At 66.5% G+C, this 24,099-nt stretch overlaps 1 protein-coding gene across 1 annotated transcript in view; it reads right to left on the bottom strand.

The window, feature by feature from the left end:
- Positions 1-357: 357 nt before the first annotated feature.
- Positions 358-24,099, bottom strand: part of NOTCH1 (notch receptor 1) — a gene marked incomplete at its 5' end in the record, with an annotated part of 44,501 nt that continues 20,759 nt past the window's right edge. The window contains 29 exons of the mRNA XM_081104297.1: positions 358-3,387; positions 4,768-4,865; positions 4,961-5,108; positions 6,227-6,522; positions 7,460-7,625; positions 7,722-7,809; positions 7,937-8,153; positions 8,830-8,978; positions 9,439-9,873; positions 10,004-10,575; positions 11,652-11,764; positions 11,851-12,108; positions 12,391-12,523; positions 13,055-13,239; positions 13,336-13,489; positions 14,312-14,513; positions 15,124-15,352; positions 15,701-15,853; positions 16,127-16,246; positions 17,982-18,095; positions 18,218-18,363; positions 19,817-20,009; positions 20,660-20,770; positions 20,857-21,090; positions 21,603-21,716; positions 22,439-22,552; positions 22,780-22,965; positions 23,135-23,290; positions 23,813-24,046. Coding sequence (XP_080960423.1) covers positions 1,912-3,387; positions 4,768-4,865; positions 4,961-5,108; positions 6,227-6,522; positions 7,460-7,625; positions 7,722-7,809; positions 7,937-8,153; positions 8,830-8,978; positions 9,439-9,873; positions 10,004-10,575; positions 11,652-11,764; positions 11,851-12,108; positions 12,391-12,523; positions 13,055-13,239; positions 13,336-13,489; positions 14,312-14,513; positions 15,124-15,352; positions 15,701-15,853; positions 16,127-16,246; positions 17,982-18,095; positions 18,218-18,363; positions 19,817-20,009; positions 20,660-20,770; positions 20,857-21,090; positions 21,603-21,716; positions 22,439-22,552; positions 22,780-22,965; positions 23,135-23,290; positions 23,813-24,046 — 6,794 coding nt within the window. The 3' untranslated portion in view covers positions 358-1,911. The remainder of the gene's footprint in view (positions 3,388-4,767; positions 4,866-4,960; positions 5,109-6,226; positions 6,523-7,459; positions 7,626-7,721; positions 7,810-7,936; positions 8,154-8,829; positions 8,979-9,438; positions 9,874-10,003; positions 10,576-11,651; positions 11,765-11,850; positions 12,109-12,390; positions 12,524-13,054; positions 13,240-13,335; positions 13,490-14,311; positions 14,514-15,123; positions 15,353-15,700; positions 15,854-16,126; positions 16,247-17,981; positions 18,096-18,217; positions 18,364-19,816; positions 20,010-20,659; positions 20,771-20,856; positions 21,091-21,602; positions 21,717-22,438; positions 22,553-22,779; positions 22,966-23,134; positions 23,291-23,812; positions 24,047-24,099) is intronic.

Here is a 24,099-nt window from a genome sequence, read left to right as displayed (position 1 = left end):
GCTCTCAGGACCTTCCAGTCACCCACCCCAGTGCCCGCCTGCCACCCCAGGCTTGGTCCGCGGTGCCTTCGTTCCTCTGTGGCCAATAGGATGGGAGAACCTCCAGCCTCGTGTCACCCCAGGCCCCCTGGATGGGGCTGCATGTGCCCTGCTCTGCCGTGTCCCCACCCTCCCTGGGGGCGGGGGCTGGCCGGGCAGATGCGGGGACCCTGGGCCTTCTGGACACAGAAGGGCCACAGGCCAGGGCGGGCGTCTCTCCATCGCTCTCCTGTCAGAAGAGGCGGAGGGATTCGGGGTGCCTGCCCTCCCTGCCTCCCCCGCCCTCCCCGAAAGTGAGCGAACAGCATGTCCAAGTTTAGGAAAATCTTGGTGTTATCAGTATCATCTTTATTGCAAATCAGTTAACAAAAAAAAAGATGAAAAAAAATACATCATTTTATCACCTACAGTTTTGCATGTCGTTAACTTTTACAAAAGATTCCATTTTCTGTAAACTACACTCTATTTTATAAAACAGTAAGAATCAACATCTTAGGATGCGTCTGCTCACACCCACAAGGGATGGTACAGCGTCGCCCCTGGCGGGGCCGGAGGAGCTGCGGAGGCGGCGGGCACCCCCTCCCGGGGCTCAGGCTCGCTCAGGAGCTGCGGGGCCGCTGCAGGTCAAGGCCAGGGTGCGAGGGGGACCCATTCCGACACCCCCTCCCCAGAATGACCCCACGGGCGTGTTCACTCAGATTTCTTAAACAAAATCCACCTTTGAAAACTATGTACAGACTTTTCTTTTGCCACAGTCTTGACATTGCAAGACTCTGCTCCTTCCCCGGACACATGACCCCCCAGAGCAGACTCCTGTTGTCCCCCGGGACCAGCGGCCCTGCACACCCAGGCCGGACACAGCGTGGTTTTCCAACCTCGGTGGAGGGTGCTCTGAGCCGAGCCCCAGCCCGGCGGCGCCAGGGCCTTCCCCGGGGCCTGGAAGACATGCGCGGAGGTGCCGGGGCGTGGGGCGGTGCGGCACAGGCAGCGTCTTTCCCCACAAAAGGGTAGCATCCCTCCACGCGGGCCCAGGCGGTGCCACGCAGCCACGCCTGACCTCACACTACGCGGCGCTGAACGCCAAGGCCCGGGCGGGGCCGAGGAGCTTCCGGAAGGAACAAGACCGGGCAAGACCCATGAGCAACTACATAACACTGACCCTGAAACAAAGATTCACGATCGGTGCCCCGAACGCACACGGCACCCCAGAACACGCCGTCAGAAGCCTGTTCTCAAAAAGTCCACGGACAAGCACCCACACGTACAACCCACTTCCCTTCGCTTTCCCACTTTAGATGCAAATCTCCCCACGTGCGGAGGTGGGGGGGTTTGCCTCCGATTCTAGATTCGGGGCGCGGGGGTTTCTGGGGGAATCGCACAGGCCCAGGCCCCCGCAAGAGCTTTTTGGACGACGCTGGCTCAAACCTCCCTGCTCCGACATTATTTCTTTTTTGGATTTTGAAAAAAGAAATCAATAAATAAATGGCATGTATAAATCATGAATCTTTGTTCATGTGTTTTACTAACACGTAACAATTTTTTCCCTACGGAGGGAAGTCATGGCTGAGAACTACTTAGCTTCCTGGGAGAGAGAACACAATGCATATAAATAAAAAGGCAGTGTTTCCATGTGAGACAAAAGTACATAAATAAATACTAAAAAAGTTCAACTCTCTGTCCTCTTATTTTGTATAAAAACATGTTTCTTAAAAAAAAAATAAGCTCCTTTGGTCGTCCCGGTGTCCGCGGAGTGCCGGGCGAATGCCCCAGCAGGGCCTGGGGAAGGCAGGTAGTCCCGTGGCCGGGACACATGGCCCTGTGGCCAGAAAAGCGTGGCCCCGTGGCCAGAAGTGTGGCTCCGTGGCCAGCTCTTTACTTGAACGCCTCCGGGATGTGGGCGATCTGGGACTGTGTGCTGGTGGGCGGGCTGGAGATGCCCTCGGACCAATCGGAGATGTTGGAGTGGGGGGAAGAGCTGGACCACTGGTCGGGGGACTCGGGGGACGGGGTGAGGAAGGGGTGCTCGGGCACCTGCAGCTGGTGGCTGGGGGTGTTGTCCACAGGCGAGGAGGAGCAGCTGTGCTGGGAGGGCGGCGTCAGGAACTGGGCGGTGGCCATGGGCGGGCCCAGCGAGGATGGCAGCGCCGTGGGCAGGGCCTGGCTGTCCTGGGGCAGGATGGTGTGCGCCGCCAGGCTGGGGCCCAGCGGCTGCACGTCCGCCTGGCTCGGCTCCCCGCCCAGGAAGCTCCGGCCCAGGTGCCCGCTGGCGGCCGAGCTCACGCCCATGTGCGGCGGGGGCGGCGGCAGGTTCTGCTGCTGCTGGATGCTCGGCGGCTGCTGCATCTGGAGATTCTGCGGCGGCTGCTGCACCTGCTGCTGCACCTGCTGGGGCTGGACCAGGTGGGGCTGGGTGGCCAGCCGCGTGCTGGGCAGGGCCTGGTAGCTCAGCATCTGGGACAGGGTGGAGGCAGAGAGGCCGCCGTGCAGCGGGCCCATCATGCCATGCTGGAGGGCAGGAGCCTGTGCGCTCAGCGAGCCGGGCGCCACGTTCCCGCGCAGGGGGTTGTACTGATTGGGCACCAGGCCGTTCTGCAGCCGGGACAGCCACTCACACTGGCTGTTCAAGCCCGTGGTCCCGCCCACGGTGAAATTCACAGCCCCGCTGCCGCCGGTCCCCAGGACTGGGCCGGTACTGGAGGCCACGGGCAGGTGGGAGAGGCGTGGCGGCCCCGCCTCGAAGGCCAGCCGGCCACCCCCACCCAGGGCTGCCATCTCGGGCTTGGCCGCCACTCCCAGGTGGCCCATGCCCAGGTGGGTGTCGGGCATGCCCGGCAGGTGGTTGAGGGGCACAGACGGAGACGGCTGGAAGGGGGAGGGCAGGAGGGGCGGCGAGGCCACGTCTGACAGGTAGCCGTGGGGCGACTCGAGGGAGTCCGCGGGCGACAGCGCACTGGAGCTGTCCAGCAGGCAGGCCTTGCCGTCCTGCGCCTTCTTCCGCCGCGCTCTGAGGTCCCGGGCCTCCTTGCCGCCGGCCAGGCCCTTGGTGCTGGGCTTGCGTGCCTTCTTGCCCGGCACGGCCGGCTTGAGGTTGCCCAGGTAGCCGTTGGGCGAGCAGAGCGGGGGCGACAGGGTGGGCGCGCCGCCCAGGGCGCCGTGCAGCGGCGGGCTGCGCACCAGGCTGTGCTCGTCCAGCAGCCGCACGATGTCGTGGTGCATGCGCTCCTGCGCGATGTCCCGCGGCAGCCGGTCCATGTGGTCCGTGATGTCCCGGTTGGCGAAGTGGTCCAGCAGCACCTTGGCCGTCTCGTAGCTGCCCTCGCGGGCGGCCAGGAACAGGGGCGTCTCCTCCTGGGAACACGGGCACAGACGGGGAGGGTCACCCTCAGCCGTGCCCCGCCACCAGAGGGACCCGCGGTCTGACGCCCCACCCGTCAGGGGGAGGGGGCTCTTTTGTGCTGACCTGGCCCCCTACCAGTGCCTACCCTGACCAAGACTACTTCTTTTTCTTTTAAAACATATTTTTATTGGTTTCAGAGAGAAGAGAGGAGGAGAGAGATATAGGAACATCAACGATGAGAGAGAATCATGGGTCGGCTGCCTCCTGCAGGCCCCCTGCTGGGGATCGAGCCTGCACCCTGGGCATATTCCTTGACCGGGAATCGAACCCTGACCTTCTGGTTCATAGGTAGATGCTCAACCACTGAGCACACGGGCTGGGCTGACCAAGTCTTAAAAACAAAGCCTTGCCGAAACTGGTTTGGCTCAGTGGATGGAGCGTCGGCCGCCAGACTGAAAGGTCCCAGGTTCGATTCCGGTCAAAGGCATGTACCTGGGTTGCGGGCAAATCCCCAGTGGGAGTGTGCAGGAGGCAGCTGATCGATGTTTCTCTCTCATCGATGTTTCTAACTCTCTACCCCTCTCCCTTCCTCTCTGTAAAAAATAAATAAAATATATTTAAAAAAAAAACAAAAAAACCCCCCAAAAAACCCCAAAGCCTTACACACGCCTGAGCCCGCCCGGAGCTGGTCTGTGGGGTTACACGCTCTGAATCGGGAGGGTTTACCTTTGTGGGGTCACAGACCCCATGGGAATTCTCACTGTGGCCTCTGCCCCCGAAAGCTGCACAGACGCCAACGCAATGGCCTGATGCCCTGTGCCCAGTCCCTGCGTCTGAGGCCCAGGCTGCCCAGAGCCCACAAGGGGACTCAGGAGCTGTGCCCACCAGCGCCCCCTAGTGCCCGACACCGCTGGTGCAGGTTCAGGACACCAGGGGCTCAGACCGGAGCCGGGAGAAGCGTTTCTTGGCTGCAGGGGAGACTGGCATGGTGGGTGAGAGGGTGGGTTCACCAGCAGGAAGGCAGCCACTCACCTTACCTCTGGGGCCACTCGTTCCCTGAGCCCCCCACCCCCACCCGGGTTCCAGCTCAACCCACACCGTCTAGGTCACCCTGCCCTGCCCAGTGGCGGGGGGGGGTTTCGGGGGGGGGGGGTGGGCAGAAGGTCAGGTCCAGGTCACTCCTGTGCTGGGGCCAATGCCCTGCTGGGCAGTAGCCCTGTGCGTGGGAAGGCCCGGGGAGCACAGGTCGATGAAGGAAGGGCTGCACCGAGCTATGGGGTCTGCGTCTACCGTGTGCCAGCTCCCAGGGGCCCGGCCTGGGCCCCGCCCCCCCACCCAGGGCCCCCCGTCCCCACACCCAGGGCCCCCCCACACCCAGGCCCCCCCCCCACCTTGTTGTTCTGCATGTCCTTGTTGGCCCCGTTTTTCAGGAGCACGAGTGCGGCCTCCACGTTGTTCACGGCGGCGGCCCAGTGCAGGGCGGACTTGCCTGCGTGGGAGGCAGAGGCAGAGGGTGGGCTGGGGCCGCGCAGGGGCCGTGCAGGGGCCGCGCCCGTCCCCACGGCCCGCGCCGCGCCAGCGTACCCAGGTCGTCCACGGCGTTGACGTCGGCGTGCGAGCTGATGAGGTCCTCCAGCATTCCCTCCACCGCCAGGCGCGCGGCCAGGATCAGCGGCGTGGTGCCGTCGCGCATGCGGGCGTCCAGGTCTGTGGCTCGGTTCCGGATCAGGATCTGGGCGGCAGGGACGGTCTCAGGCTGGGGGAAGCGGAGCCCACGGCCCTCTTGGGGTCGGAGGAGCCCCAGCAAGATCGGAAGGTCATGGTGTGAGAAGGCGGGGGGGGGGGGGCAGGACTCCGCCGGCAGCTGCTGGGGGCGTGGGGTCAGGCCGGGACGCAGGCGGTGCTGCCCACAGACCAGCCCCTTGGTGACCACACGTGGCCTTGGCGCCGAGGCCGGAGCCACGCTCAGAACTGCTGAGCTCGGCTACCTCCAGCCAGGCTCGCGGGACCCTGGGGGCAGCCCGTCAGACGCTGGCCCCCCAGGCCTCAGGCCAGAAGGGTGATCGCCGTTGGCTGGCGGGTGGGAAGAGCTGGGCACCACGCAGCGAACAGGATGAGCCTCGCTCCCGCGACGCGGCCGCGAGAACGTGTCTCTAAGCGCCTAAAAGGCGGCACTGCACCCGCAGCCAGAGCCGGCCCTGGGCTCCTCAGCATGGTCCCCGTTCAACTACGCTCAGTTCCCAACCTGTGCTTCCTGCAGGGAAACAGGCTAAACACGGTGACATCAGCAGCTCTGCGGTGGCCGCCTGGCTTCTGCCCCTCCCACCTGCCCATCCGTGCAGGGCAGGGCTGCCCAGAGCCGGTCACACACCGGGGGGCTGGCAGGCGGCTGACAGGAGCCTCTGCCAGGGACGCTGCCCGGAGCCCCAGGCATCCAACCCCCCAACTCCAGCCCGTCCTGGGCTTCCCAGCAAGGCCAGCTCCCAGGGGCGCAGGCAGGAAGCCGCAGCCTCCAAGCCCTTCACGCGGCCACAGGCTGTGCCTCTGGCCAAGGCCGAGGTGGAGGAGCAAGGCGTGGGGGGCCCCGCGGTGGGAGGGGAGCCTGGCTGGGTCGGGGTGAGGAGGCCCCGCCCCGCAGGTCCCTGGGGCTCCTGCGGACCTTCCCCAGCCCGGTTTCCCTGCGAGGATGACGCATGGGGTTCGGGGCCCTCCCTGGCCTTGTGCCTGGCTCAGGCTAAGACACCAGCTATTCCTGCTCAGGCCACGCTTGGGGCCAGGGCTGCAGGGTCGTGACCGGAGGTGCCGGCCCGGCCCAGAACGCTGGGCGAGGGGGGCGGAGCAGCTGCCCACCTGGAAGACGCCCTGGGCATCGGCGGACACGGCCGCGTGCAGGGGGGTGCGGCCCATGTTGTCCTGGATGTTGGCGTCAGCGCTGGCCTCCAGCAGGCGCTTGGCCGCGTCGGAGCGCGAGTAGCGGGCGGCCAGGTGCAGGGCCGTCTCTCCGGTGCGGTCGGTCTGGTTGTGCAGGCTGGCGCCCTGGTAGATGAAGTCCGAGATGACGGCCGGGGCGTCCTCCTCCTCCTCGCTGTTGCCCGTCTCCAGGCCCCCTCCGCTGCAGGAGGCGATCATGAGGGGTGTGAAGCCGTCTGCGGGGGGGACAGGGGTGGGTGGTCAGGAAGGCTGGCCCCGCAGCGGCCCTGGGCAGCGTGACAGCTCCTGGCTGGTGGACAGCCGGTGAGGACATGTGGCCCTGCACCCGGGGCCCGGGTGCCACCAAAATCAACCCGAGCTTCCTAGGGACAGAGCCAAGTCCCAGGGCCAAGCGACCTGTGGGCAACAGACCTGCGGCTCTGCTTACGGCCTGCGAGGTCTTCACCCAAAACCGCCCAGAGAAAGACGTGAAAATGCAGTCAGGGCCCGGCCGGCGGGGCTCAGGGTTGAGCATCAACCTATGAACCAGGAGGTCACGGTTCGATTCCCGGTCAGAACACAGGCCCGTGTTGGGGCTCCATCCCCAGTGTGAGGCGTGCAGGAGGCAGCCGATCCATGACTCTCTCTCATCAGTGATATTTCTCTCTCCTGTCCTCTCTCTAAAATGAATAAAAACATATAAATTGTTTTTTAAGTTCAATGACATATGTCATTTAAAAAAATATTTTTACTGATTTCAGAGAGGAAGGGAAAGGAAAAGATAGAAACGTCAATGATGACAGAGAATCGTGGATCGATTGCCTCCTGCATGTCCCACACTGGGGATCGAGCCCACAACCTGGGCCTTTGCCGTGACCAGGAATCGAACCCTGACCTCCTGGTCCATAGGTCAAGCACCGAGCCACACCGGCCGGGCAAAACATATAAAAAATGTAAAAATCAAAACGCAGCCAGGAAACCACCACCAGGTGCCTCAGAGGAAGCACTGCGGGAGAAGAAACCTATTTCCCGGGCAGAGCGGGCTGGGGGTCAGCCAGGAGGCGGCCGGGCGGACTGAGCGCCCCGCCTCCTCGACCTTCAGAATATTGACCCCAGGGCTCAGGGGAGGAGGCAGGTGGGCTCCGGCCAGGGAAGCGCAGGCTCCGCACTCACCGGGCCCGCGGACGTTGACGTCCATGCAGTCGGCGTCGGCCTCGCCCTGGGGCGGCGTGGGCGCCATGGCGGACACCCGCAGGTCGGCGGCGTCCAGGTGCTGCTGCGTCCACTGCCGGTGGTCCGTCTGGTCATCCAGCTCGGGATGCACCACCGGCTCCTCGAACTGCAGGCGGGGCCGAGCAGAGAGCCAGGCCAGGTCACACCAGGCCGGCGGGCGGCGGGGGGCACACGCCCAGGGGGGCCCCGAGCCCCGACTCACCCGGAACTTCTTGGTCTCCAGGTCCTCGTCGCCCCACTCGTTCTGATTGTCATCTATGAGGGCGCCGTCCGAGGAGTTCTTCAGGGGCCTGCGGGGGCGGGAGGGGGGAGCGGGGCTGAGCGGGGCTCCCCGGGGAACCCCGAGGCGCTGGCGATGCCAGTCTGCAGGCGTCCGCCTCCCTCCCGCCCCCGGGAGCCAGGGCCGCGTCCACTCACTTGAGGCCCACGGAGTCCTCGCCCAGGGGCTCACGCCGCTTCTTCTTGCTGGCCTCCGACACCTTGAAGCCCTCGGGGAACCAGAGCTGGCCATGCTGCCGCCGGCGCTGGCGCGACAGGAGCACGCCGCAGCCCCCGAAGCAGAGCAGCACGAAGGCGGCCACGGCCACGTACATGAAGTGCAGCGGCGGGGGCGGGGGCGGCTCCACCGTCTCACCTGCGGGCAGAGCGGCCGGCGGGCGCCCGGGCATCAGGCTGCGGCTCCGCGGCAGGCCGGCGGCCGGGGGCAGCGGACTGGCTCCGTGGCCGGCCGGGCGCCTCCTCCCCCGCTCTCCTCCATCCCGCCCCCCGAAATAAGGTCATTTCCACGCGATTAATCAGAATTGCAAACTCTCGCTAAACTCTCTCCTGCACCAGCCCCGCGTCGGGCGGCCTCACTTTCCGCTCCTCAAGGAGGGATTAGCCCGCTCGGAATGGCCGCGCTCGCGCTGAGCTGTTAAGACAAAGGATTTACGGGGATTTCCGAGATACAAACTTCAACTCTTCACATGACATCGATCAATGCCTCCCCCCCTCGCTCCCCTTTTTAAAAAGCTGTAATGATTTTGAAATAATACCCAACAAAGAAAACCGGGGGGAGGGTGGGGAGAGGACGAAGCGCCCCTTTCTGGCGGATGCGCTTGTCCCCCCGGCCGGCCCCACCGGCAGCCGTCACTCCGGGAGGGAGGATGTGCCAGGCAGAAATTTCCAGAAAAGGGCTCCCCACACTCTGGAGGGCACGGAACCCGCCCGTGGACGGCAAGCGACACGGGCAGCAAGCGCGCCGTGGGGGGAGCTGGGCCCCGACCCCTCCCGGGGCCTCGGGGGCGATGGCGGGCGCGGGTGGCACTCACTCTGCACAGCCTCGATCTTGTAGGGGATGTTGAGGCTGCCCAGCGAGGCGAGCGCGCCCAGGAAGGCGGCCACGTCGGTGGTGCTCTGGAAGCACTGGGCGGAGGCCTGCACGCACTGCCGGTTGTCAATCTCCAGGTAGACGATGGACCTGTGGGTCGCGGCCGGGGCTCAGGGCAGGCTCCCCGGCTGCCCACCAGCCGCCCTGGGGACTAGATGGGGCCCTGGTGGTAGCATCCCGAGGGGCCCCGGGGAGACAGGGCCCCAGAGTGCGAGGAGGGGCGGCAGGGAGCCAGGTCTGGGCAGGAAGGGCCCGGAGGAGACGCCCGCAAACGCCCGCCCACCCACCCAGGCCTGCCACTCGCTGTGGTTCCCTTGGGTGCCAACCCCCCTCCTCCCCATCTCAGCAGGACAGAGACCTCAGGCCGGTCCTCTCCTGGGAGCTGAGCCCCAGGGCGCGGGCCTCGGGCTCCAGGGCCCTGGGTGGGGATGCTGCCTCTGCCGGGGCCTGTCGGAGCCTCAGGCTCTTTCACCGTCGAGGGGAGGGAACGCTGCTCCAGGGGCAGCCCCGAGAGCCACGTGGGGCTCGGCCGGGGTCGCGGCTCACTCACCCTCGGATGTCCATTGGGTCCAGCTCCCGGCGCCAGCGCCCGCCCCCGCCGCCCGGGAGCAGCGCGGCCTTGACCTGCCCGAGCAGGGCACCGGGCGCGGCCCAGCCGTCCGTGTCCACGGAGCGCCTGATGGGGTGCTTGCGCAGCTCCTCCTCGTGGCCGTAGTAGGGGAAGATCATCTGCTGGCCGCTGGCGTCGCGCTTGAAGACCACGTTGGTGTGCAGCAGGCGGCTGAGCTCCCGCAGGAAGCGGAGCGAGTCGTTGCGCAGCTGCGCGGGCGGCATGAGCACCACCACCACCAGCGTGCCGGCCGCCAGGCGCTCGGGCACGTGCTCCGCGCAGTCCAGCCCGTCCCACTCGCACTCGGCCCTGTTGCAGCCCTGGTCGCAGTGGCCGTCGCTGAAGTGGTCCTTGCAGTACTGGTCGTACAGGGGGCTGTGGGCACGGGGAGGGCGTGCTCAGCCTCCCGCCACCCGCCCCGCCCCCAGGGGACCCCCAGCTGGCATCTGGCATTGGAGCTCGAGCCCCTCCTCCGCCTGCCCGCTCTGCCCGCCCGCTGGCTCACTTGCACTGGCCCTCGGCATGCTGGCAGTCAAAGCCGTCGAAGAGGCAGCCGGCCGAGTTGCACTGGCTGTCGCAGTGGCCGTTGCTGAAGTACTTCCAGCACTCCAGCGCCTGCGTGCAGTTCTGCCAGGGGTCGTTGAAGTTGAGGGAGCAGTCGCCGCCGTCCCAGCCGCACGCGTGGTTGTTGCAGCGCACGCTGCACGCCTTGTTGCCCGCCTCCTCGCGGCACTCGGGCAGCTCGCAGGCCTCCTCGATCTGCGGCGGGGCGATGTCCAGGCCGGCGCCGCCCCGGAAGCTGTAGTCCAGGATGTGGCACAGGAGCCCGTTGAACTTGGCGGGGCACAGGCAGCGGTAGTAGGGGCTCTCGGAGGTGGGCTCGCAGGTGCCCTGGTTGTAGCAGGGGTTGCCGCCCACACAGGGGCTGCTGGCCGGGAACTGGCACTCGGGGCCCGTGAAGGGGCCCAGGCACAGGCAGGTGGGGCTGCGCGGGCCCGAGATGCAGGTGCCGCCGTTCAGGCAGCGCAGGCTGCCGCAGGTGCGTGCGTCGTTCTCGCACGTGGCGCCCTCGAAGCCCTGCGGGGAGAGGGTGGCGCGGGGGTCAGACGGCGCTGGCTCGCCAGGTCCCCACCGGGAGATGGGCCGGCCGCCTTTCCCTGGGCAGCAGAACCCCTTAAAGAGATATTCTGTGGCCCGACCGGGTGGCCCAGGGGTTGAGGACTGATTTAGGAACCAGGAGGTCATGGTTGGATTCCCGGTCAGGGCACATGCCCGGGTTGCAGGCTGGATCCCCAGTGGGGGGCGTGCAGGAGGCAGCCGGCCAATGAGTCTCTCCCATCATTGATGTTCCTCTCTCTCCCTCTCCCGCCCTCTCTGAAATCAATAAAAATATATGTTAAAAAAATAAAGAAGTAAAGAGCTCTTTTGTGAACATAAAAAGCTCAGGTTAGCGGAAAGGGCAATGGGACGCACAGGTGAACACACAGGGTTCCCAGGGCCCCGAGAAACAACACCAAAGCCGTGCGTCCCATGGCGGACGCCTCACTCTGCATGTCGGAATCCAGAGCCCGCAGCGCGACACAGGAGCCAGCCTGCGCCCGGGGGAGCGCTGCGGCCTTGACTTAGTAACAAGGCATCGATGTCAGCTCGTCGATAGTAACAGTGTCCACAGTAACAGTGGACCCCCGAACCAAGAAGCTAATAGCAGAACTGGGAACCCTATTTTCCACAGGATTGTTCTGAGAATCTGAAACTGCTCTGGCCCTGGCTGGTGTGGCTCAGTGGATAGCACGTCGGCCCGTGGACTGAAGGGTCCCAGGTTCTAGCCTGGACAAGGGCACGTACCCGGGTTGCGGGCTCAATCCCAGCCAGTGGAGGGCATGCAGGAGGCAGCCGATCAATGATTCTCTCTCGTCATTGATGTTTCTCTCTCCTCCTCTCCCTTCCTCTCTGAAATCAATAAGAAGATATTAAGTAAATAAATAAAACTGCTCTGCAAGTCAAGTTCACGGACACGAGAGATGACCTTGAGGGGCATGAGGACGGGGGAGGCCTCAGCAGACACGTGTGCAGGGCCAGGCCCTCGGTGCAGGGGGTGTCAGCGGCCACCCGAGGCCAGGGCCCTCCCCGCCCGCCCCGGGCGCGGCACCTACCGCCGGGCACTTGCAGATGAAGCCGCGGGCGGTGTTGGAGGCCACGGCGCAGGTGCCACCGTTCTTGCAGGGCTTCCCCTTGCAGCCGTTGATGACGGACTCGCAGCGGCGCCCTGGGGACGAGCACGGGGGTGAGGCGCGCCCCCCGCAGCCTCGGCCCACCCCCCGCCCCCCGCCCCCCGCCCGGCCGGGCACCCACCGGTGTGGCCGGGGCGGCACTCGCAGTGGAAGTCGTTGACGCGCTGCACGCAGTTCTGGGTGCCGCGGGCGTCACAGGGGTTGGAGAGACACTCGTTGACGTCGCCCTCGCAGCGCTCGCCCACGAAGCCGGGCAGGCAGGTGCAGGAGTAGCCGCCCACCTGGTCCACGCAGGTGCCGTTGTTGAAGCACTTGGGGCCGCGGGACACGGGGTCGATAGGGGGGTTGCAGTCGTCCACGTTGATCTCGCAGTGCACGCCTGCAGGGGCGCGGGCGTCAGGGACCCGCACGGCACGCGCTGCCCGCTCCCTCCCTGGACGAGCGGCGAGGCGAGGACAGGGACCCACAGGTGCCCGGGCGCGACAGGAGGCTGGCACAGCGGGCTGCCAGGTGCCGGAGGCCTGGCCTGGCTCCCTGTTGGCCCCGCCCCTGCCTTCCGCCCTCAGGAGGTTCTGGCCAGGTCCGGGATGCCTCTAGCTGGGCACAGGGGGCCCGACGGCCCACTTCCCCTGGACCTCAGCCCCGGTGTGGCGACCCTTACCCTGTGTGCCCCGGGGACAGGAGCACTTGTAGGTGTTGGTGAGGTCGATGCAGGTGCCGCCGTTCTGGCACGGGTGGGACAGGCACTCGTTGATCTCCTCGGAGCAGTTCACCCCGTGGTAGCCGGCCACACACTGTCAGGGAGACGACAAGGGGTGGGGCTGTGGCTCTGTGGGTAGCCGGGGTGTGAGCTGCCCCCCCGCCCCCCATGCTGACAGAGCCACACAAGCTGCCCCCCTGCCTGGTGAAGTCTTGGGCTCCTCACATCGGGCTGACCTGGAGGCAGACTCTTGTCCAGCTGACCCTGAGAAGGGCTCCCATAAACTAAGTCATGGCCCAGAGCAGAGGCCAGGCCCCATCTCCTGAGAGAGATGTGGGGGTCTCAGGAGGGGTGTCAGGTGAACAAGGGGGAAAAAAATCCTACAGGAGGGAAACCCTGTCCAACTTCTCAGTGCATCTTCTTCTTCCAGCCACTCCCTCCCCCCTCCCTTGGGACACCTCCTCCAGGCAGTCTTCCCTGATTACCCTGGCTCTACCTTCATGGGACTAAAAGGCGTCTGCATCTGCTGGGCTGAGTCTTCCCTACTGAGCTGGCTCCTAACCCAGGGCCCAGCACTCAGTGCCACACCCGACACACCCCTCCCTCCCCCGGGATGGGTCCCCACCTCGCAGGAGTAGCCGCCGGGGTAGTCGGTGCAGGTGGCCCCGTTCTGGCAGGGGCTGGGCGAGCACTCGTCCACCTGGTCCTCGCAGTAGCTGCCCGTGTAGCCCGGCTGGCAGCGGCAATGGTGCGTGTTGTCCGCGTCCATGCAGAGCCCGCCGTTCCGGCACAGGTGGGTCACGTCGATGCCTGCGAGGGGCGCGGTGGCGGGAGCGTGAGGCCGGGGCTTCCCTCCTGGGGGCTGGCCGCCGGGGGAGCCTGGGCTGGGAGGGGACACGCGGTTACCTCGCTCTCGGGCGGCTGCCTCGCAGGACACGCTGGGCACGTCGCAGTAGAGGCCGGTCCAGCCGCTGTGGCACTCGCAGCGGTACAGGACGTTGGTCTGCCAGCACTTGCCGCCGTTCTTGCAGGGCGAGGAGTCACACCAGCGCACCAGGTTCTGGGGGCGCAGGGCAGCGTTCATACCCGCCTTCCGGCCGCACAGCCCACACGCACCAGGAAGCCTCATGCCCATCCCACAGGGGTGGAGACTGAGGGCCGCGGGCTCCCACTGCTCAGGGGCAGCCTGGGACTGGGTGCCCCCTCCCCCCCCGCTCTCTCTCCCTCCCACCCCCCCCAGTAAATCCAGACCCCTTTCCTCCAAGGAAGATCTTATATCAGTAGACGCTTTTGCTGGGAGTTTTTGTCATTGATATTTCATGTGAAAATCTCCTCGGGAAGGTCAACCATTAATACTTTTGTATGTTTCCTACAGAAACATGAACTTTTAATAATCCTTCCTCAGCCACCCTAGCCGGTTTGGCTCAGTGGATAGAGCGCTGGCCTGTGGACTGAAGGGTCCCGGGTCTGATTCTGGGTCAGGGCACATGCCCAGGTTGCAGGCTTGATCCCCAGTAGGGGGTGTGCAGGAGGCAGCCGATCAGTGATTCTCTCTCCTCATTGATGTTTCTCTCTCTCTCTCCCTCTCCCTTCCTCTCTGGAATAAGGATATATTAGAGCAAAACAAAAAAACCCCCTGTACAACCAGCCTTCCCCTGCATCACCTGGTCTCTGCGCTCTCCACAAACCTCTGCTCCCTGACCGGGATGACCGCCCGTCCAGCACCTCTGCTTCCTCCGGGGGCAGCACAGGCCAGGCCAGGGCCAGGCTGGCCAGCCAGACCCCCAGGAGCATGTGCCCGCGGGCACCCCGCCCCGCAGCCAGGCCCTTCTCTCCTTGGGCCGCCGGGAGCGGGCCCAGCGGCTCCCTCCTCCTCGCTCACCTGGCAGTTGAGGCCGGTGTAACCCAGCGGGCAGGTGCACTTGTAGGTGCCGTAGCTGTCCTGGCAGGTGCCGCCGTGCAGGCAGGGCCGCGAGTCGCACTCGTTGATGTCGTGCTCACAGTAGCTGCCCGTGAAGCCAGGCGGGCACAGGCAGGTGAAGGAGTCGATGCCGTCCACACAGGTGCCGCCATTGAAGCAGGAGCTGCAGGGGGGCAGGCGCCGGAGGGAGGGTGACTGGGGCGTAGGACCTGCCACGCTGGCTTAGACCGTGGCCACGGGGGGCCTGACGGCCACGCCGGGCCAGCAGCAGCCTCACGAACCTCACGGAGGCCCACGGCAGCCTCAGGGGGCCCCTGACACCTGGGGGCCTCAGACTCGCAAACCCCATCGCACCCCCTCCCTTTCCTCTGCCTTCCTTACAGCTCATCCTGAGGGGAGCTTTCTAACACTTCGGGGTTAAGGGAAAAACAAGAGGAACATCAGAGCTCATATAGACAACACAGAAGGGAATCATATCAGGAAATGGGAACGAAGACATTTAGTGCGAGCTTCCCGACAGCCAAGGTGAAAAAGGAAACAAGTTGCACGTTCTCCTTGTCTGGAAGGAGGCTCACCAGCTCTTAAACCACCAGGGTCCCTGGCTCCTGCCTCGCCACCTGACCATGGCCCCCTAGGAGGAGCCCTGCAGGACAGGAGCAGGGTCCGGCTCGGCTCGGCCAGCTCTGCGTGACGGGTGGACGCCTGCCCGGGGGCCAGGCTGCCAGGCCCCGTGCGTGGCCCACACGGCGCAGCGGACCTGCCGGGCCACCCACCTCTCGGTGCAGTCGGGCGTGTTGTTCTCGCAGTGGATCCCGCTGAAGCCCGGGGGGCAGGTGCAGGTGTAGCTGGCCACGCAGTCCGTGCAGTTGGCGCCGTGGCGGCAGGGGTTGCTGGCGCACTCGTTGATGTCCTCCTCGCAGAAGGCGCCCTGGAAGCCGGGCAGGCAGTCGCAGAAGGCCGCGTTGACGCCATCCGTGCAGGAGCCACCGTTGTGGCACGGGTCTGGGGAGGGACAGGGGCGCAGGCTGAGGGGCGGCCGGGGCCTAAGGTCACTCCTCGCTGGGGGAGGAGCTCTTGGGAACCGACCGGGAGGTGTCGGGCGGGCTTGACGCCGGGCAGTCCTGCCCCGGAGCCTCCTAGAACCGCCCGGAAGCACGCCACTCGGTCCACGCCAGCTGCCACCTTCCAGCACCAACCGGTGCCCTCCCGGCCACGCCCACCTGGACTGGGCAGGTGGCCTCTCTGGGAGTGACAGCTGGTATGACCAGGCCCCCCGGCCCCCAGCCAGCACCACCTCCGTTCCCCCGGTCCTGCCCGTCTCCGGGGTGGGCAGGCGGGCCGGCCACTCACTCGGCCGGCAGTCGTCGATGTCCGCCTCGCAGTTGCGCCCCGTGTAGCCCGCCTGGCAGTGGCAGCGGTAGCCGCCGTTGGTGTTCTGGCAGGAGGCGCCGTGGCGGCACGGGCTCTTCACGCACTCGTTGATGTCCACCTCGCAGGTCTGCCCTGGGGGGAGGGAGCGTCACCTCAGCCCCTTCCTGGCCCCTCCTGTCCACCCACGTCCAGGGGCTCAAGCCCAGGTGGGCCTTGGGGACGCCCAGGAGGAAAGGAAGGGCGAGGTGGGTTCTTGCTAATAGAGCCCCCTGCAGGTGGCTCAGAACCCCGACTCATCTCCAGAGAGGAGAGCTCCCTCCCTCCCTCTGGGATCCACCCAAACCCTGGGGCTGCCCTTCTGGGTTCCATGGAAATGGGCCGGGGCTGGGGGAGCAGCGGCCTCACCCTGCCAGCCGGCCGGGCACACGCAGGAGAAGCTCTCGTAGTCCTCGGACGCCCTGCACTCGCCGCCGTTCCTGCAGGGGCTGGAGGCACAAGGGGCCAGCACCACCTCACACGTGGCTCCTGCGGGAGAGGGTAGATGGTGAGGCCCGGGGAGCCCGGCCAGAGGGACAACCCCGCGGCAGCCACGGCCGCCTGTGCTGGTCCGCCCACCGTCGGAGACCAGCGGGGCTGCACGTCAGGCCCCGGGTGAGCTCCTGGCTGAGTTGGGGCCCAGAACTCGGGCTCGAGGCAAACCAGATGGACACCTGGCTCCCAGGGGCTGCAGGGCACAGCCTGGGCCTCGCCCCCGAGGAGCACCTGGCAGTCAGGGCTGGCGCCCCCCACGCACGCGGGGGCCTCCCAGCCTCTCGTGTCCCAGGCAGGAGGCGCCCATCAAGCGAGGCCAGGGAACAAGGCAGTGACCGCAGGGCACAGGCCAGCCGCTGCGGGGGCCGTGCCAGCTCCAGCCGGGGCACATCCTAGTTATCGGGGAGCCCGGGGCTGCGGCAGGACCCGGGGACAGAGCGGGGGCCTGGCGAGTGTCCCTGCACAATCTCTCCCCGAAAGCCCGAGCGGTCTTCCTGTTTACGGCCGCAGGGCCGGTCCGAGGAAGCGTTATCTTCCTCGCGGCCGTTATCTCGCTGGCCGGCCGCTGCGATTTTCCAGGCCCTTCTTTCTTTCGGTTTCCACGGTGACCCGGGCAGGCAGGAAACTGGCCAGAGTTTCCGACAATTGTGCGAAGGGAAACAGGAAGCGGGCGGACGGGAAGCAGGTCAGCACCGGCGGCTCCTCCCGCCGGCCTCCCGCCTCCAGCAGCCTGCCTGCCGCAGGGGCTCGGGGCACCGGGTGGCGGCCTGGGCGGCCCACGGGGCTTCCTCACCGATTCAGGAGAGAAAACCCAGGCCCCTCGCGTTGGTCAAAGAAAACACGGCTCTGGCCTCCGGCCACCGATGTCATGGGAACCACAGCCTCTCCCCCCCGGCCCTCCGGGCAGGGCCGTCTCAGGACTCCCAGGCCCCCACCGTGGGGAGCAGCACCCTGGCCCACCCCCAGGGTCCACGGTGTGGCCTTTTGGTTTTTAACTCTTTGCATAGCTCTCCTAGAGGGACGACGGTTCCTGTGACCCCTCAGCCGGGACGAGAACGGAGGCTGGGGCTCTCAGGGAAGCGCCTCTGTCAGCGGGAAGGGGGCCCCTTGTTCCCACACAGAGGGCCTGCCTGCCGGCCAGGGACCCACACCCGGCCCCTGGCCCCGGGCCCCCAGCCCTGGAGGCCGCCAGCCAGGCACGGCCCCTGCCTGTGCCGAGGACTCCACCTCCTCACCCCTGAGCAGGCCGTCAGGTGAATTATTTGGGGCCTACTTATACTGCAGTCCTCTCCCGGGCATCCCGCACTTTTTTATTTTTAATTGACTTCAGGAAGAAACGGAGGAGAGTCAGAAAAATCAATGACGAGAGAAAAACCATTGATCGGCTGCCTCCTGCACACTCCCTGCTGGGGGTCAAGCCCGAAACCAGATTTGCCCTGACGGGGAATTGAACCGTGACGCTCCACCACTGAGCCACACGGCCAGGCCATCCTCTATCTGTTTATGCTCATCTGGCAACGAGGCCTGAAAGCAGCCGGCCTAAGGCCCCGCATGCAGAGCAGAACCTCTGGGAGGGGCTGTCGAGCACGCAGACAAGGCAGCCTCGTGAAAGCCCCTACACACCCCACGGCCACCACTGCGCCTTCACCCAGTGGGCGACCCAGACCCCGCCCTCCCCTGCGGCCCCCCCGCCCCCTGCCCCCCCTGCAGGCCCCGCCCCTGCCCTCACCTGTGTAGGGCAGCAGGCAGTTGCACTTGTACCCTGCCACGTCATCGATGCAGGTGCCCTGGTTCAGACACGGGTTGGACGCACACTCGTTGATGTTGGTCTGGCAGTTGGGGCCTGGGGAGGGGACAGCGGTCAGTGTGCCCGTCAGCGCGTGCTGTGCCCTGCGCTGGGCCATGGGCCTGCCACTGTCCCGGAGCCCCGCTCTGCACCAGACCCCCCCCCCCCCACACACACACCACTAAAGCCTTCGCGGCAGGTGCACACGTAGCCGCTGGTCATGTCCCTGCAGGTCCCGCCGTTGACACAGGGATTCGACTCGCACTCGTTGTTGTTGACGTCACAGTTGGCCCCGCTCCAGCCGGGGTCGCAGTCACATCTGTACCTGCAGAGGGACCATGGCGGCTCAGGGGCGGCCGAGGTGGGCGTTCCCTGCCCCCACACGCTCCTGGTCGCATGGCATGGAGGCGGCCGTCCCCTCTGACCCTCTGTCCTTTGAGGTGGGGCACCAGCACCCACCAGCCCTGGCTGTGTGGCCTGAACCCAGTGCGTACCCTCTGTGCCAAATGGGGCGCAGGGCCCCTGCCCGCCTCAATGGCCCCGTGCAGACAGAGCGATGCGGGCACGTAACGGGTGTCAGAAGACGCTCCGCTTCCCCCTCTGCACCCTAAGACTTCCGACACCAAACGAGGGTGAAGGGCCCGGGCCCACCAGCCCGCCCCACGTCAAACGCCAATCACCAGCCCTAGGGCCACCTGTGTCCCTGACCGACCACCCGCTCACAGGGGCTCCACACCCCCGCAGCTGGGTCATCGGCTAGACCAGCTCCCAGAACTCAGGAAAGCGCTCACTTACTAGACTTGGGGTTTATCGTAAGAGGGGAGACCCGGCACAGCCACACGGGAGACGCGCGGGCGAGGGCCGGGCCAGGGCGAGCAGCTGCACCCCCCCTGCGGGCGACCACCCTCCTTGCCGTGACGGTTCCCCGCCCGGAGCCCTCTGGTCCCCGTGAGCAGCAGGGAGCAGCCAGCGGCCCCGCGCTGCACAGGCGGGCAGCCCCGTCCCCGGCCACCGTCCGCACCGCACCTGCGCCTCTAACAGGCGTGGCTCCTGGCACCCACCCCGCCCTCAGGTTCCTCAGGCACCTCCTCAACGTAAGCGCAGGGGTGGCCGAAGGGGCTTGTGAGGAGTAAAAGGTGCTCCTGCCCCGCTGGCGGCGGGGCTCAGTGGTTGAGCAGGAACCAAGAGGTTCCGGGTTCGATTCCCGGTCAGCGCACAGGCCCGGGTTGCGGGCTCGATTCCCAGTGTGGGGCGTGCAGGAGGCGGCCAATCCCTGGTTCTCTCTCTCCCTCTCCCTCCCTCTTTCTCTAAAAATCAATGAAAAATACTTAAAAAAAATGCCCCTTCGGCGTTCGTAGACCCGAGGAGCCCGAGGAAACCCACAACAGCCGCTTCTGACATCTCACGAACCACAGGGCACCGAGGCTCAGGGACCCCGAGGACCCGCCCGGAGCCCGCACGGTGCCCGCAAGGCCAGGTGGCTCAGGGCGGCACGTGGCCCGGGGACGCGCCGCGCACAGACCAGGGCCGAGCAGGTGTCTGTACTGGGCACAGACAGCTACCTGTCCTCGGGGTCACAGCACCCACCCGCCCGGCCCGGGGCCACCATCTGGCCCGTCTGGAGCTCCTCAGCCTGCCCCCTGCCGACCCCACACAGCCGTCAGCCTGCCCCCTGCCGACCCCACACAGCCGCCCTCCTGGGGGCACAGCTCACGGCCGTGGACTGGAGGCGTGGACGTGCGCCCGCGCCCCGCCCCCCGCCCCGCCCGTGCCCGCACCCGTTGAGGCCGTCCCGGCAGGCCCCGTGGGCGCAGGGGTCGCTGCTGCACTCGTTGACCTCGGACAGGCAGGAGGGGCCGTGGTAGCCCTCGGGGCAGCGGCAGGTGAAGGCGTTGGTGCCGTCCTCGCAGGTGCCGCCGTTGTGGCAGGGGCCGCCGGCGCACTCGTCGATGTTGATGTTGCACATGCTCCCTGGGGGCGGAGGGGGCCTGGTGAGCAGGTGCTGGCCCGAGCCTGTTTCCTCCCGTTAAACCGGGGATGATAACCGACCCCTCACCTGTTTTTCGCGGGGACACCGGCCGAGCCGGCATTTTTATTATTTTTTAATATGTATTTATCAAACTGGACATCCTGGTTCATAGGTCGATGCTCAACCACTGAGCCACGTGGCTGGGCCGAGCTGGCATTTTACACGAGTGTCACCTGTGGCACCAGCCAGCCTGGCCCACGTTCTGTGCCGGGCGCTCACCGGCACTAGAGCAAGTCCCCCTCCCAGTGACCCAGGGGCAGAGCCTGCACTGTGCCCTCTGACTAAGGGGGCACCTGAGGCCCCGAGAGCCAGGACTTGCTTGGGGCAGATGGTGGAGGCAGAGGCAGACGGTGCCCCGGACCCTGGCTGTGTTCTCAGCCCGCTGGGCCGGCTGAGGTGCCCGCGGCTCCCCGTTGCCGCTGGAGCCCAACAGTGGGCCCTGGGCGGCTCCCTGCACCGTCCTGCCCTGGGTGAGGGCCCAGGGCCATCGCTGACCTTGACCTCTGAGCACAGCCTCAGCCCAAGGCCAGGCCATGAGCAGGGCTCTGTGGGATGGAGCCAGGTGGGGTCCCTGACCCCCAGGACCGCTCACCCGTGTAGCCCGGCTCGCAGGCGCACTCATAGCCGTCGATCTTGTCCAGGCACGTGCCCGAGTCGCAGGGGTTGCTGGCACAGTCGTCCAGGTTGATCTCACAGTTGGGTCCTGAGGGGCGAGGGGCACGTGGTGGTCAGCTCCTGAACCCCACAGCCGTGCCTCCCTGCCCCCCGATACGGAGCCCCGGCCGGCACCTGTGGTCCCCTTGAGGCAGAGGCAGAGGTAGGCGTTGTCGCGGTCCTGGCAGGTGCCCCCGTGGCGGCAGGGCTGGCTGTGGCACTCGTTGATGTTGGTCTCACAGTGGTGGCCCGTGTAGCCGGGCCGGCACAGGCAGGTGAAGGCGGCCACGCCATCCTTGCAGGACCCGTAGTGGCAGGGGTCGGGGTCACACTCGTCGATGTCCACCTCGCAGTGGGGCCCCGTGTAGCCTGCAGGACGGGGGCCGAGCTCAGGGCGGCTGCTCCCTGGGCGCCAGGCCATCCCCTGCCCCGAGCTCTGCCACCAGACCCCAGGTCACTGGTGCCCTGGCAGGGAGGACCGGGGAGGTGTCCTTTATGGAGAGACGCCTTGCCCGGCCGGCGTGGCTCAGGGGTTGAGCATCGAGCTAGGAACCAGGAGGTCACGGTTCGATTCCCAGTCAGGGCACAGGCCCGGGTTATAGGCTTGATCCCCAGTGGGGGGCGTGCAGGAGGCAGCCGATCCGTGATTCTCTCTCATCATTGATGTTTCTCTCTCCCGCTCCCTCTCTGAAGTCAATAAAAAAATACTTTAAAAAACGTGAAAAAGACAGACGCCTCCAGTGCAGGGTCAGCGCTGAGCTGCGCCCTCGGCCCCGGGACGAGGGCTGCCAGGCTGAGGGCCCGTCCCCTGCCCTCTCGGCTCCGACGGTCCCTCCGCTGGAGCCGCGCTCCTCCCCTCCCTGCGCCCGCAGCGGCCCCACCTTCTGTGCACACGCAGCTGTAGGTGTTGGGCCCGTCCAGGCACTTGGCGCCGTTCTTGCAGGGCGTGCTGGCGCACTCGTCCACGTCGTACTGGCACAGGTTCCCGGTGAAGCCTGCGGCGGCACAGCGGCGGCTGGCAGATGGCCGGGCACCACAGCCCGTGGCCGAGCCCCGGACCACACGGAGGTTCCCGCGAGGGGCCCCCTGCGCGTGCTCCGCAGGGACGCGGCACCCCCACCCAGAGCGCTCTCCTCCCCACGGCAGCTCTCAGCCCCAGGCCCACCTCTCGGGGCCCCAAAGAAGGGCTTTCCCCAGAGCAACTGTGGTTGCCATGGCTACAGCCCAGGCAGGTGGGAGACTGGGGTTCCCCATGGTGTCTGGGGAGGCCGATTTGCACCTCAGGAGCTCAAGGCTCTGACCTGCTTCCATGGGACAGACTCAGCCTCCTGGGGCTCCAGGAGCCCCCGTGTCCATGGTGCCCTCCCCGCCAGCCAGGGGCCCCCAGAGCTGGGCTGGTGCCTCCTCCTACCCAACCCCTCCAGGGTCCCCGGGTGCCCTCCCCTCCAGGGAACCCCAGCAGCAAGAAGGTGCATTTCTGGCCGCCCAGCTCCGCGACCCCTGCAAGCACCCCCAGCACGGTAAGGGGTAATGCGCCCCGGCCGGGACGCCCCCGTCCATTGCTGAGGGGAGGACAGGCAGGTCCTGCAGAATGAGGCCCGGGCTGGGGCGGGGCCACCACAGGGAGACGTCAGGGCTCGGCCTGTCCCCGAGGCACGGAGGGCCGGGCTGGGACAGCCCTGCGGCCGGCAGGCGGGCGGGCGGGCGGGCGGCGCACCTGTGGGGCACTCGCACTGGAACTCGTTGATCTTGTCCAGGCAGCGGCCGTTCTGCAGGCAGGGGCTGCTGGCACACTCGTCCCGGTTCACCTCGCAGTGCACACCCTCGTAGCCTGGGCAGGGGGTAGCATGGGCCGTGAACGTCCTGGCCCAGAAAGAGACGCCCACACCCGACCTGCAGCTCCGGGCGCCTGGGCCCACCCCCCAGTGCCCGCACTCTGCTCTGCCCCGCAGGCTGGGCCTCCCTCGGTCTCCCCGGATGCTGGCTTAGTCTGTCGCCCGGGTGGCAAGGGGGCTGGGGGCCATCTGGACCCCTCAGCTCCCCCAGCGGCCCACGCACCGGGCATGCAGATGCACTGGAACTCCCCGATCTGGTCCAGGCAGGTGGCGTCATTCTGACACGGGTTCGAGACGCACTCGTTGACGTCGATCTCGCAGCGCGGGCCGGTGTAGCCCTGCAGGCACCGGCACTCGAAGGAGCCCAGCGTGTTGATGCACTTGCCCTTGTGCTCACAGGGGTTGGCACCTGGGGGCGCAGCGCGGTCAGGGGCTGCTCCCGGCACCCCAGCCTCCAACAGTCTGGGAGGGACCTGCCCGCCTCCCCCCTCAGACCGGGGACCCTCCGAGGGCAGAGCTCCCGCTGCCCTGTCGCCGCCTGCCCCGCCCCGCCCCGCCCCGCCCTGCCCGGCACGTACCCAGCGAGCACTCGTCCACATCCTGGCTGCAGGCCGGCCCCATGTACCCCGAGGGGCAGGTGCAGATGGCCTTGCCGTTGACGGGGTTCGTGTCGCAGTTGGAGCCCTCGTTGCAGGGGTTGCTGATGCAGGCGTCGTTGAGGTGGCACAGCAGACCTGGCGGAGCGTCGGCATCAGCGGGCACTGCCCACCCCCGCTCTACCCCACCCGGACCCACTGGGGAAGGGCCTCCCACTGCAATGCTTTTGTAAATAGAATATTTTTCTATTGATTTCAGAGAGGAAGGGAGAGGGAGAGGGAGAGGGGGAGAGAGAGAAACATCCATGACGAGAGGACCATTGACCGCCTGCCTCCTGCACGCCCCCTACTGGGGATCGAGCCTGCAACCCGGGCAGGTGCCCTTGACCGGAATCAAACCTGGGACCTTTCAGTCCACAGGCCGACGCTCTATCCACTGGGACACACTGGCCAGGGCTTCTGCGTGACCCTGCTGAGTGTCCCAGGGCACGCGGGTTAATCCCCAGCGGGCCTGACCACGGGCACCCCCTGCCCCTCTTCACTCCAGAAAGGCCCCTTCGCATCCTCCCTGGGGGCCCTGCAAAGCCAGCCGTGCGTCGGGGTGAGGTGGTGGGCGCCAGGCCTGGCCCGCGGAGGAGGTGTCACCGCACCCGCCCTCACCTGTGCGGCCGTGGGGACACTCGCAGTAGAAGGAGGCCACGCGGTCGTGGCAGGTGGCGCCGTGGAAGCAGGCCGCGCTGGCGCAGTCGTCGATGTTCTCGCTGCAGTCCTCGCCCGTCCAGCCGTTGACGCACACGCAGTTGTAGCCGCCCTGGGTGTTGTGGCAGGTGCCGCCGTTCTGGCAGGCGTTGGGCATGAGCTGGCACTCGTCCATGTCCTTGGTGCAGTACTGACCTGCGGGGCACCGGGACCGTTGGGCCGGGTGGGCGGCTGCTTCCAGACCCTCC

Source organism: Myotis nattereri, assembly GCF_964212035.1.
Source record: "Myotis nattereri genome assembly, chromosome: 12".
NCBI lineage: Eukaryota > Metazoa > Chordata > Mammalia > Chiroptera > Vespertilionidae > Myotis > Myotis nattereri.
This window is presented reverse-complemented; position numbering and strand designations above follow the sequence as displayed.